This window comes from Panthera onca, chromosome C1 (genome assembly GCF_046562875.1).
Source record: "Panthera onca isolate mPanOnc1 chromosome C1, mPanOnc1 haplotype 2, whole genome shotgun sequence".
NCBI lineage: Eukaryota > Metazoa > Chordata > Mammalia > Carnivora > Felidae > Panthera > Panthera onca.
Genome location: NC_138346.1, coordinates 183,324,788 through 183,338,368, shown reverse-complemented (window position 1 = coordinate 183,338,368; position 13,581 = coordinate 183,324,788). Strand labels below are relative to the sequence as shown.

General features: G+C 36.5%; 1 protein-coding gene across 1 annotated transcript in view; it reads right to left on the bottom strand.

The window, feature by feature from the left end:
* SPATA6 (spermatogenesis associated 6) overlaps positions 1 to 13,581 on the bottom strand; it is a 148,140-nt gene that overhangs the window by 77,739 nt on the left and 56,820 nt on the right. The window contains 2 exon segments of the mRNA XM_060624031.2: positions 4,118 to 4,411; positions 8,922 to 9,002. Coding sequence (XP_060480014.2) covers positions 4,118 to 4,411; positions 8,922 to 9,002 — 375 coding nt within the window.

Here is a 13,581-nt window from a genome sequence, read left to right as displayed (position 1 = left end):
TCCAAAAGATATACAAATGACCAATAAACACAAGAAAAAATGTTCGATATCACTAATCATTAGGGAAATGCAAATCAAAATCATAGTGAAAGATACTACTTCATGATATAAACGTACTAAACACCACTGAGTTATACTTGAGTTTTAACTATGGTGCTTCCCAAATCTTTTCCACAAACTAAGGAGTATATGTTAAGATAGGAATACAGTTTCACTTAATCACTTAAAAATGATTAAAATAGTAAATTTTATATTGTGTATATTTTACCATAATTTAAAAAAAATAAATTTTTAAAAAGGAGAGTGAAAAGACAAATATTTATAAATTATATAAGTATCTAGAATCCTAATATATAAAGAAAATTTACAATTCAACAACAAAAAGAAAAACAACCCAATTAAAAATGGACAAAGGACCTGAATGAATGTTTCTCCAAAGGAAACATAGAAATGCCTAACAAGCACATGAAAAGATGCTCAAGATCATTACTTATCAGGAAATGCAAATCAAAACCACAATGAGAAAAAAAAACCCACAATGAGAGACCACTCCACACCCCCTAGGATGGCTATAATAAAAAGAAAACAAAACAAAATAATAAGTGTTAGTGAGAAGGTGGATAAAGTAAAGCCTGAAACACTGCTGGGAACAATGTAAAATGGGACTGCCACTGTGGAAAACAGTTTGACAATTTCTCAACAAGTTAGAAACATGCATAGCACATACCATGTGACCCAGCAATTCCACTCCTAGGTATTAAAACAATAGGCACTAAAACAAGTACTCAAATTGAAACTTGTGTATTAACATGCATAGAAGCACTACGCACATAACCCAAAGGTGAAAAAAGCCCATCCATCAACAGATGACCGGATAAACAAAATGCGGTATATGTCCATACGATGAAATATTAGTCGACCAAAAAAGGATCAAGTACTGATACATGCTATACCATGAATGAAAGAAAACACTGTGCTAAATGGAAAAAGCCAGACAGAAAAGTCTACACTTTGTAGGATTCCACTTAGGTGAAATGACAGAAGAGGAAAATCCACTTCCTGATAGAAAGTAGATTAATGGCTGCCAGGGGCTGAGGAAAGGGAGAAATGGTGAGTGAATACTTAATGAGTACAGGGTTTCTGTTTGGGATGATGAAAAAGTTCTGGAACTAGATAGTAGTGACAGTTGCACAATATGAATGCATTTAATGCCACTGAATTATATACTTTAAAATGGTTGAAATGGTAAATTTTATGTTACAAGTATTTGACCACAACAGAAAAAAAAAAATCCTATTCCGTATAAATGAAAAAGAAAATAATTCCATTTAACTTTTCTGGAATGGTTGTGCCAAGTTAGTTTGGGAGCGTGTTAGTTGCTTTCTTGAAACTGCCCCTTACTCTTTATGACTATTTTTCACACAATGTATGTAAAACTAGAATGTCTTTCCTAAAAGTATTAACTTTTTACATGTGCATGAAATTAAAATGTTATCAATTTGTTAAATGCTTTTATTTATTTATTTTAATGTTTTATTTATTTTTGAGAGAGAGAGACAGAGACAGAGTGTGAGCAGGGGAGGGGCAGAGAGAGAGGGAGACACAGAATCCGAAGCAGGCTCCAGGCTCTGAGCTGTCAGCACGTGGGACTCGAATCCATGAACTGTAAGATCATGACGTGAACTGAAGTCAGACGCTTAACTGACTGAGCCACCCTGGCACCCCTGTTAAGTGCTTTTAAAATCATAAATGGTTATGGGGGAAAAGAGACATCTCTATGCAAACACAATTGGAAAACTCCAGTTTCCTATATAATAATGTAAGCAATTTTCTAACTGTAGGCGTAGAAGCATGCATTTTTTTTTCCTGTCTATTGAAAAGCTGCAAGGGAAATCTCTTAAATAAAAACATTAAAGTTTATACCAAGCAGGATTAGGATTATTCCATTTTGAACACTGATGTGAAAAACAATAATTTAATAAGCATTTTAAGAGCAGTTATTTCCCTAAACAATTTTGTTTTGTGGCTAACTTCCAATAAATATTACTGGTTATCTTTGTACATAGGCATTTTAATTAAAATGCTACTATTCCTTCAGATTAGAATTTTTTTTTAATTTTTTTTAACGTTTATTTATTTTTGAGACAGAGAGAGACAGAGCATGAATGGGGGAGGGTCAGAGAGAGAGGGAGACACAGAATCTGAAACAGGTTCCAGGCTCTGAGCAGTCAGCACAGAGCCCAACACAGGGCTCAAACTCACGGACAGCGAGATTGTGACCTGAGCCGAAGTCGGCCACTTCACCGACTGAGCCACCCAGGCGCCCCTCCTTCAGATTAGAATTTAATATATCCTTTTCAAAATAATTTACAACTGTAAGCAGTCATAAAATTAAAGGTTTTCTAAACTGCCATCAAACAAGCAAATAAATCTTATCTGGATATTGTTCAAAAAATAACAAAAAATGTGACCAGAACCTATAAACAAATTCTATAGAAATAAGACAAATGTAATCACAATCATCTCAATAAAATATTTGCATTTATAAGTAACCATTGTAAAATTAAAAAAATCTGTTACATTGGGGCGCCTGGGTAGCTCAGTTGGTTGAGCGTCCGACTTCGGCTCAGGTCATAATCTCACGGTTCGTGGGTTCGAGCCCCGCATCAGGCTCTGTGCTGACAGCTCAGAGCCTGGAGCCTGCTTAGGATTCTGTGTCTCCCTCTCTCTCTCTGTCCCTCCCCTGCTCATGCTCTGTCTCTGTCTCAAAAATAAATATAAACATTAAAAAAATTTTTTTTAATCTGTTACATTAGTTTAAAAGAATAAAGGTTTCATAGTCAAAATATAAAAATGGAATGAAATGTTGCTTAAATGTAATTCACTTAATTTTTTTTTAGATGCCACACAAAAAAACTAACCTTTCAGGTGGTGTACTTTTAAAAAACCCATTAGACCATCAAAGGAGCATATTTACATGTTTACATTTATATTTACATATTAGAATTTTAAAAAAATGAATTAAAGTCAGAAATAACTTTAGGCACACTGAGGTGGCTCAGACAGTTAAGCGTCCAACTCTTGATTTTGGCTCAGGTCATGACTTCACGATTCTTGAGTCCGAGCCCTGTATCAGACTCTTGTGCTGACAGCGCAGAGACTGCGTGGGATTCTCCCTCTCCTCCCCCTCACTCTCCCTCTCTGCCCCTTCCCTGTTCGTGCTCTTTCTCTCCCTCTCTCAAAAATTAATAAATAAACATTTTTAAAGAAAAGAGATAACTTTATATATAATCCCAAAAGGCATTTTGCTTCTACAGGCACTTAAACTTTAATGTTCATTACTATTATTAGATATATTTATGAGTAATTTTTATTAATTTGTAGGTCTTTGTTAAAGAAACACTCTTAAGATAAAAATTCTTTGCAAAAATTCAAGAAACTATGAGAATTCTAAGAAGGTCCTTTATTACATATTCTGAAATATTACAGACTCTTAAAATTAGCCAAAGTCTACTTAACTATCACATGAACACAAGTTCTAAGCTTAAACCATATCAAAAGGCTTCTGTGTGGAAAGATTAGAACTATACAACCCTAAGTTAACTCTCTTCACTTTCAAAGGCCTTCCCATCCTCATCAAATAATGATTTGCTTCAAAGATCCATTATATAAGGTTTATCCAAGGGACATAATATCAAAGGGAACTTACTTGCCATTATAATTTTCAAAAAGGCTAGAAAAAGGGAGTCTTCTTTTTTCATAAAGGAAAGTTGGTCCTCTTTTAACACCCTCCTCTGCCATTTTAGTCCTAATGTCAATTATATCTAAGTTCAATTTGTAGAGTTATTACACTGTCCAGTGTATAAGAAGAAAGGAAATGGGTACTTAAAAGACTTAACATGGCATTCATAATGGAACTTGATCTCTGTCAGGTTTAAAGACTGACAAAAGAATGTTCTTGTACTCTAAGCTAATTTTCCATTTTAGATTGCTAGGCTAACAGTTCAGGAAAAAAAAATTATTAATAGAAGGTAGAAGTGAAAGAAGTTTCAAGAATATTTTAGTGAAAGAATAGATTAGATCAGTTTCCAATGGAAATGTTTAAGAGAACACATACATGTCTAATCACAAATGGAGGTTTATCTGTTTCTTTTTTGAATTCATAGGGTCCCAGATTTAAATGGGCCAGCCGCCGCCTGGTGTCTTCAGATAGCTCACACATGCGTCTTTTTGTGTAGGGAGATGGAGAGTGTGATTTTGAAGAAATTGTAGGCTGTTCGTAGTTTTTTGCATTCATGCAATATTTATTTCTCTCAGGTGACTTGGATTTTTTCTTCTGTGATCTTGATGTTCTGCTTTGCAGTCTGCCGTGTGATTTTTCAACTGGAGCCGTATGGTAAATAAATTTATCCTAAACATACAAAATAAAAGTTAACTTAGGCAGAAGACATATGTAGAAATATATGTAGATATATCTATCTATATATAAACTACAGGTAGGAAAAAAATTTTTAAATTAATTTAAAGCACATAAAATCTATCAAAGTCAACTAGATTAGTCTTTCCTATCTATCCTAGATAACTCTTTGTCTAGTAGTTAATAAAGTATATGGTATTAAGTCTAACAAGTCCAATATTTAATCATTTGAAAAATCTAAGAAACAAGGTCAGAAAAATTAGTTTTCAGTATATTAAAAAATGAATGTAAACATTGGTTTATCATTTATAATTAAAAGTATCCAAGTAACTGACTATATAGTTTAAGAGGACTCTCTTTAGTAATGTTACAAATACGCATGGCTAATTAGTTGCTTATGACATCTTTATGGAGAAAACATAAAATAAGTTTCACTTATACTGCTATGATTATATACATACATATAATGTAAACATCTGAAAAAGAGCTTTATACATGTTTTCATGAAATGTATTGTTTGGATTATACAAGATGATTAGTATTTTAAGATCTCTTTCAAACCAAAACTTTACAATTTAATGACCAATAGTCATTCCATCTTAATTCTGATTCCATATTTTTATAAATGTAAGAAGACATGAAAGACACATATAAATGTTAATGACTAGTATTCTGCTAGTAAAATTGGTTAGCAGTCTAAGTTTTTAAAAACAAATGTTATATTTCCAAACTTTTTTTGTGTTATTAGGATAACGTTTCATTTAGTCCCTGCCTTATAAGTGCCTTAAAATTTGGATTACTAGTAAATAACATAAGACCTCTTGACTCATCATCTAGAATTATAAGATTTCCAATATTAGAGAAAATGGACAGTGAGAGAATCTTTGTATTTCTAACTTTAATCATTTTAAAAAACTATCAATCCTACCTCCCTCTCTACTTTCTCAACCCCTCCCTTCCCTGCTCATTAAGGGTATTTATTCTAATAAAATACAAATGTGACATAGAAGGGAAGAGTCAAATATTTTTAAAAAGTAAACAGGAAAAAAATGTATTTTTCCAGTTGGAAAAATAAGCCCATGGGTTTCATACAAACCAGCACCATCCGATTATTTCTTCATCTTCCTTCTGCAGCTATTAACATGCTTCCACCTTCTCCCACCTTGTTCAATGACTTCAACAAGTCATTCAGAATTTTTCCACCTTATCACATTTCATCCATCTCTATGACATCACACTGATGCACAGAAGCAGGAATGTTAGCACAGGCAAGGACCTTTGAGGTTTAGTAAAATGTTCAAGTAGTGAAGATTTCCAAGACCTTGGACTCAGACTCTGTTTCTCAGCTTTAATTACTTTTACTCACCTCATCTTAGATTTCATCATTGTGCAGATCCACTGCATTCCAAACTCTGAAATCCCTTACTGACCAAAACTACTTTTCCTCGTGGTACTTCTTTTATTCTCGCTGAATCTGCTACTTGCCCTCATCACCTCCTCACTCCCTGGACTCTTTTCTTCAAATCTTCACACATTTTTAATATCTCTTACCTCCAGACACAGATGAACCATAATCATCTCTTTCAACAGTGCTATAAAGTTGCTTTGATTATACCAAATCTAAAATAACTAGCCTCATCTTTCTTGGTTACAGTTTTCGAATGTTGAATACTAGCAGAGGAAGTTATAAACTAAGATATATCTAGTACAGATACATGCTGTCTAACTCTATCCAATCCTTAATGCATCCTGTTCCTTCCCAGTAGAGCTGAAAATAGTGGTTGTTATATGCTGTTAACACAGTGGGTCCCTCTGACCAACAGGGTAATAGCATGTGACATAAGGAGAGTCTTGAAAAGTGCTAAAGTCTTTTACTCCTTTTTGACAACCATCCTGCCTCCATGTGAATGAGCCAAAATTAGGCTACTAGAAGACGAAAGTATTGTGGCCACCATTCCGGCTAAAATCAAGCCAATTACCAGGAATATGAAGTCCTTCCCAGACCAGAAACTCAGCCAACTGCCAGACAGAGTGAAGCTATCCTAGATCAGTCAGCCCCAGCCTTGCCAGTTCAAACCAAAAGAACCACTCAACCAATACACAGAACTGTGAGAAACATTTTATTTTAAGCCACCAAGTTAGCGTTGCTTTTTACACAGCAAAACCTACCTGATATAGCAGACTAACACACATATTAATAAAACTACTACTGACATTTAACTAATTCATAATAAAGTCTACCTTTAGTAAGTAAAAAGTGTAAGTAGAAAACTAGTTTTATTTCAGAAATTCACAATAATATGCTTAATTTTTTCAATCCATTCAACTGGTGACAAAACATCAATTTGAAAATAATGTGCCAAAAGGAATAGAGATCATTACAAGTATTTGTAAACTTAAATAATTTTATAGTTTCTTTCACTCATTCTCTCTTAAAAACCAAAATGGTTTGTCTTATTCTTATGTTTGAACCTGAAAATGCTGCTTTACAGCCATTAAAATTTTAACTTTAACTAATATTCAGTTTTTTAAAAGTAGATTTATCACATTTTCAAATAAGGGCAAGTAAGATTAAAATTCTGGCTGATAACATTCAAAATTTTAATGTGTAAGTATAGACTCTGTTGTGCCTACCAGACAATGTTTTCTATCTTGTATTTTATCTATTGTTTTCCCTCCCAATTATCTTTAAAAAAAACTTCAGTAGCAGTCACCAGATTAATTAGTTATATGTTATGTGCCAGACACACTGCATATATTCTCTAATTTAATATTTAAGGCAGCCTAATGAGGAACTTGAACCCAGATCTGATTCTGAGGCATATTTTCTTAAACAATGTCTGACACTGAAGCCTATCCTATTATATCTGTTCAATAAATAACAAATGACAAACACTGAAATAGCAAGTTAAAAAAATAGCAAGTTAAAAAATGGCAAGTTAAAAAACTTCACGGAGGAAAACGTTAATTCCTAAGTCTGATGAAAGTCCTAATGGGGGGATAATTTTACATTTAGAAAGGACTCTTCACCAAGCTGTGCACTTAGAACGTGTGTACCTTTCTGAGCATATGCTCTACTTCATACTTTTCTACCCACCCACCAGAAGGGCAGACCCCGATGAGGAGAGAAAAAATTTGTCTGAGTCCGGGTAAAACATTTTTAACAATTTACAAAAATGCACAGTACATATCTCAAAACAAGTCAGTAACGTCTCTGCATCTGGCAAGCAGAGGTTGTTAGATCTCTACTAGCTGCATTTCAGCTTGCATTTCAAAGACAAATAACTATAGCCATACTATGTATCTTGTCAAACAACGTAAGAATGATCCCCTTAATAATTTCATATAAACCATGCTTTACCTTCTTAGCTTACGTCACAGTTATCATCCTTAGCAAATTTACTCTAAAACTGAGAGTACAGTAAATTAACACTCCGCTCTTGCCACCATGGGTCCAGTCCTGCCTCGTTTGGATCCTCAGGGCTTTATATGCTCCTGGCTCCTCATCCATCACAGGCTGTTCATTGTTACCTAATCATAATGCAACTGCATATGAGTGATGCCTAGACATTATTAGATAATTTGTGGACAAGGCAGTAAGATGATCTCGGGGACTCAGTGAAAAGTTAGACTGGAATGAAATACCAGGTCCATATAACTTAGTTGACTAAAGGCAGTTTTTACAAATATACAAGGTACTTAGGTTGAAGTGTCCAAGCTTCCCTTAGTCTGATACCATCAGTGTGGCCACCAAACTGAGCAAGAATCATTTAAGGAATGGGAGAGACTCAGGAAACCATACTTACTAAACACCAATATCCCCGCATGAAAACCTCTGGTCACATTTGCTAAAAAGAATCCTCTGAACTTTTTGCATCATCTGTAACTCCTATAAGATTTATAGAAGCCTCCCATCTAGCTCTCTGTAAGGCTTCTTGATCTCAACATCTTTCTGGCAGACTGATTTCTTTGCATTAAAAAAAAAAAAGGCCCATGGCATTACAAATAATAATTGCATCGTGGCACCGCCTATCACGTGTACCAAACTCTTCACTCTCACATTTAAGATGCAAATGAACTGCTAAATACCTTTGATAATTGTTTTGCTTACACTCCAGATTGACCCAAAAAAATGAAATGAGCTATGGTCAAAATAAAAGCATAATTCTCTCCAAATGCCCATAACTATCAACAAATAAGTTAAACCATTAAATAATTTAAATAAATGATTTGAAGGGCGCCTGGGTGGCTCAGTGGGTTAAGTGTCCGACTTCGGCTCAGGTCATGATCTCACGGTTTGTGAGTTCGAGCCCCGCGTCAGGCTCTGTGCTGACAGCTTGGCGGAGCCCAGAGCCTGCTTTGTATTCTGTGTCTCTCTCTCTCTCTCTCTCTGGCCCTCCCCTGCTCACACTTTGTCTCTCTCTGTCTCTCAAAAGAAATGAATAAACGTTTAAAAAAAAATTTTATAAATAAATAAATAAATAAATAAATAAAAGATTTGAACCTGAGTGCGGCACTTCCTCGAGCTTATCAGACATTCAGTTATCACTGAGGTCGTAGAAAATTCCAGCTTTGGAGCAATTCCCTGAGTAAAAAAATAATAATAATAAAAGGTATTATTAATTATTTCAATTTCTGAAAAAATAGAACTATTAGTGATAAAACCATGACCTGAAGTAACAAACACTTATCAAGACTTAGCCGCTTCATTTGTTAGTTTGACCTTCCTACTAAAAGTAAAGACAACACAGTGATGCTAAATGTTAGCAAGTAACAGTTTCATTGCTGATGATTCCCTTACAAGTGATTATATTACCTTTATGTAAAACATAATGCTTTTTCCATTTTCCAGTATTTCCCTGTCAAATTATTCTAAGATTTTTAAACTATGATACAATAATACTAAAGTCAGAAATATATAAAAACACTTAATGGATTTGAGCTCTTTTTACTTTTACAAATTAACTTACTTAACTACACAATCAAGAAGTACTTTGGTGGCACTTAGTGACTCTTGATTTCGGTTCAGGTCGTGACCTCATTGTTCATGAGATCCAGCCCCGCAATGGGGCTCTGCGCTATTAGCTTGCAATGCTTGGGATTCTCCCTCTCCTCTATCTCTCTGCCCCTCCCTCCTCCTCCTCCTGCTTGTGCTCTCTCTCTCTCTCTTTTTCAAAATAAATAAACTTAAAAAAATACGTTGGACACTCTCCTCATGTTAAAAAAAATTACACCTTGTAGATATGCAGTTCTTGAAACAGAAGAGAGATAAGTCTCTACCAATTCCGCCAACATTTCTTCCCTTAATGTATGAGTTACATTCAGATCTATGAATGAATCTGGCTTCTATTGCTCGCAACATTTCAAACATCAGCTTTAACGCTGTTTTGAAATAAGTGGAGACAAATGGTAAAATTCAAAGGAACAGTCACAAAGCACCTGCCAAAATATTTGGAAGCACACAAATCACACATTCACCAAAACATGAAAAGATATTGTGTATGCCCAGTGCAACTTCATTCTAATGTAAAAGTCAGATATTCGTCCTCTACAAACCCAGCCTTTGACCTACTAACTTGAGAATTTCAAACATCACACATTACAGAAAAGGTAAATATGAGTTGCCTGATAATTAACCAAATGATTTTCTGCAATCCACTTTTATTAATGATGCCCACCATGCCTATTTATTAGTTATCTATTGCTATACAGCAGATTACTTAGTAGTTTATAACGAATGTACGTGCTTATTATTTCACATACTTTCTATGGGTCAGGAATCTGGCAGAAGCTGAACTGGGTGGTTCTTGGCTCAAAATCTCTCATGAGATTGCAGTCAAGATGTTTGGGCTGCCGTTATCTGAAGGTTTACCGGGGGCAAGAGGTCTGCTTCCTAAGAAGGCTCATTCACATGGCTGTTGGCTGGAGGCCTCAGTTCTTTTCTAGTTTTTAGCAAGAGGACTCAGCTCCTCAACACATAAACATCCTGAGTGTCTTCATGACACGGCAGCTAAGTTCTCCCAAAGCAAAGCAAGGAGAAAGCCACAATCGTTATTATGACTTACTCACCTAAGTCTAACACTGTCACATCTATCTCATTGTATTCATTACAGCCCTGAAGTACAGCCCACATTCAAGGACAAAGGAGTTAGACTTCCTTTTCAGCAGAGGAATATCAAACATTTGTGGACATATTTTATTTCATTTTTTAAAAAATTTTTAAATGTTTGTTTATTTTTGAGAGAGAGAGAGAGAAAGAGAGACAGAGCGAGCGGGGAAGGGGCAGAGAGAGGAGACACAGAGTCAGAAGCAGGCTCCAGGCTCTCAGCTATCAGCATGGAGCACGACACAGGGCTCAAACTCACAAATGGTGAGATCACGACCTGAGCCAAAGTCAGACACTTAACCAACTGAGCCACCCAGGCGCCCCTTATTTCATTTTTAATGTTTTTATTTATTTTTGAGAGAGAGAGAGACAGTGTGAGCAGGGGAGGGACACAGAGGGAGGGAGACACAGAATCTGAAGCAGGATCCAGGCTCTGAGCTATCAGCACAGAGCCCGACGCGGGGCTCAAACCCACAAACCATGAGATCATGACCTGAACCGAAGTCAGATACCACCCAGGTGCCCCATTGTGGACGTATTTTAAAACCACCAGTCTACCCTCTGACCACAAGTTACTTAGACTCCTTTCATGTGTAAACTAAACTCATGCCCTACAAAGAAAAAAGAAAAAATGAAAAAGGAAAGAAAGAAAGCAAAGCAAAGCAAAGTCTCATCCTTTTACAACCTCAGCTTGAAATCCAGGATGTTGGCATCTAAGTCAAGTCCTTATTCAACCTCCACAGATGTGGTTCTTTAAGAGCAGTTCTGACAATACAGTCCCTCACAGTTGGAAGACTTGTGAACCAAAGAGACAAGATGTCTGCCCCACACATACCCAAAATACACACGTGCAGCAGGCATAGGATAATCACTACAGATATTCTTATTCACAAAAGGAGAAAACAAGAGGCAAACAGGAATCACTGGTCCATTGAAATTCTAAAATCCAGCCAGGAAAATGTTAGAAGTTCCTTGATTAGAAGTTTAGCCCTGTTCCTGATCAGAAATAACTATTCTCTGGGCTCCTCTGGGCTCTTGCTTCCATCCTCTAAATTATCATTCCTTCTCAATGAGAGGTAGACCATGTGTTAGAGCTGCACAGTGTTCTGAGTGTGAGTCCTGTCAACAGAATTCTGGGGGTCCAGTTTTCATTTTGTGACGTCTCTCTGCATTTCAGACCAAGCTGGCGGTATTTCCAACAATATAATGCTCTTTATTTTTTTTCTAAATTTTTTTAATATTTATTTATTTTTGAGACAGAGAGAGAGAAAGAGAGCATGAACAGGGGAGGGTCAGAGAAAGAGGGAGACACAGAATCTGAAACAGGCTCGAGGCTCTGAGCTGTCAGCAAAGAGCCCGACGCGGGCCTCAAACCCACAGACCGCGAGATCATGACCTGAGCCAAAGTCGGACGCTTAACCGACTGAGCCACCCAGGCACCCCAATATAATGCTCTTTAAAAACATGTGTGGTTCTCCTATGAATCTTACTGCAGTTCACTCCATTAGACCAAAGCTGCACGCTTCTCTCCACTGGGCTTCTGCTGAGACTGCCCTTACACATCTTCAAAAAAACCTGATACTTGATTAAATTATTTTCTAAGACATCATCTTGGATCTTTCTGAGATTTTAATGAAGGATTATATAGTCACACCCTAGGTTTCACCATCAGACCACAATTTCCCAAAAGTGCCTGGAATGATTTTTGCTCAGAAGTCAACCCTTAATTTTAGCATTATCTGCCATTGGGAAAAGTGGGGAATCTTCAGAAACAGTAAGTTCCAACTCCTTTTTGCTAAACAGCCTTTCCTTTTGCTTATCTCTCTCCTCTCATACTTTGCTATAAAGCAGCAAGAGAAAACCAAACAGACCCTCTAACAATCTATCTGAAAGTCTTAGACCACTCATTTCCTTAAATATTTCTCTACATTACTGCAGATGACTATATGGCTAAACTTTCTGCCATTACATCACAAAGATTCCTCTTTTTATTTATTATTTATTTTTAATTTTTTTAATGTTTATTTTTGAGTGAGAGAGCATGAGCAGGGCAGGGGCAGAGAGAGAGAGTGAGACACAGAATCTGAAGCAGGCTCCAGGCTCCAAGCTTTCAGCACAGAGCCTGATGCGGGGCTCAAACTCAAGAACGGTGAGATAATGACCTGAGCCAAAGTCAGATGCTTAGCCAACTGAGCCACCCAGATGCCCCAATAAAGATTCCTTTTAATCCTAACTCCGATAACATTTACCTTACTTTCTGCAAACACGCATCTGACAGTTTCTTCAAGACCTTTCAAGCTTTTACAAACATTCTAGCAAAGCCTTCCTAGCTTCTGCCCTCTCTGTACAGTTGCTTGAGTATCTTCACACATAGCAGTCGGCTTAGCCCAAAGTAAGCGATACAAGGGTGAGTGCAAGAAGAAAGCCACAATGCATTTAAAGACCTGGTCTCCAAGGTCCAATACTGTCACTTCACCACATTTTATCTGTTAGAGTCACTAAGTATAGTCTGTAGAATTAGCTCCACCTTTGGAAGAGAGAAGTATCAAATCATTTGTGGACATATTTTATAACTACCATAGCCTGGATTGCAACTTATCACTTTACCCTTCCCCATATATTGCTGGTCACATAGTAAATACTCAGTGTTTTAGCCATTATTTTCACTGAGCATTCAAAACCATTGTGTATCAGCTGGGGTTCTCTGGGAAAACAGAACTAATAGGAGAGGGAGGAAGAGAAAGAGAGAGGGAGAGCACGCAAGATTTAAGGAATTGGCTCATGCAATTATGAGAGTTGCAAGTCCAAAATCCAGAGGGCAATCCAGAGGCTAGCAACTCAGACAAAAGTTGATATCACAGTCTTGTGTGTGAAATCTGTATGCAAGCTAGCCGGGTAAAATTTAGGTTGTATCTCTACATTATAGTTTTGAGGCAGAATCCCTTATTGTTTGGGAAACCTTAGGTTTTGCTCTTCAGGCCTTCAACTAATTGGATGAGATCCACCTACATTGTCAATGGTAATCTCCTATACTTAAAGTCAACTGTTTGTAAACATT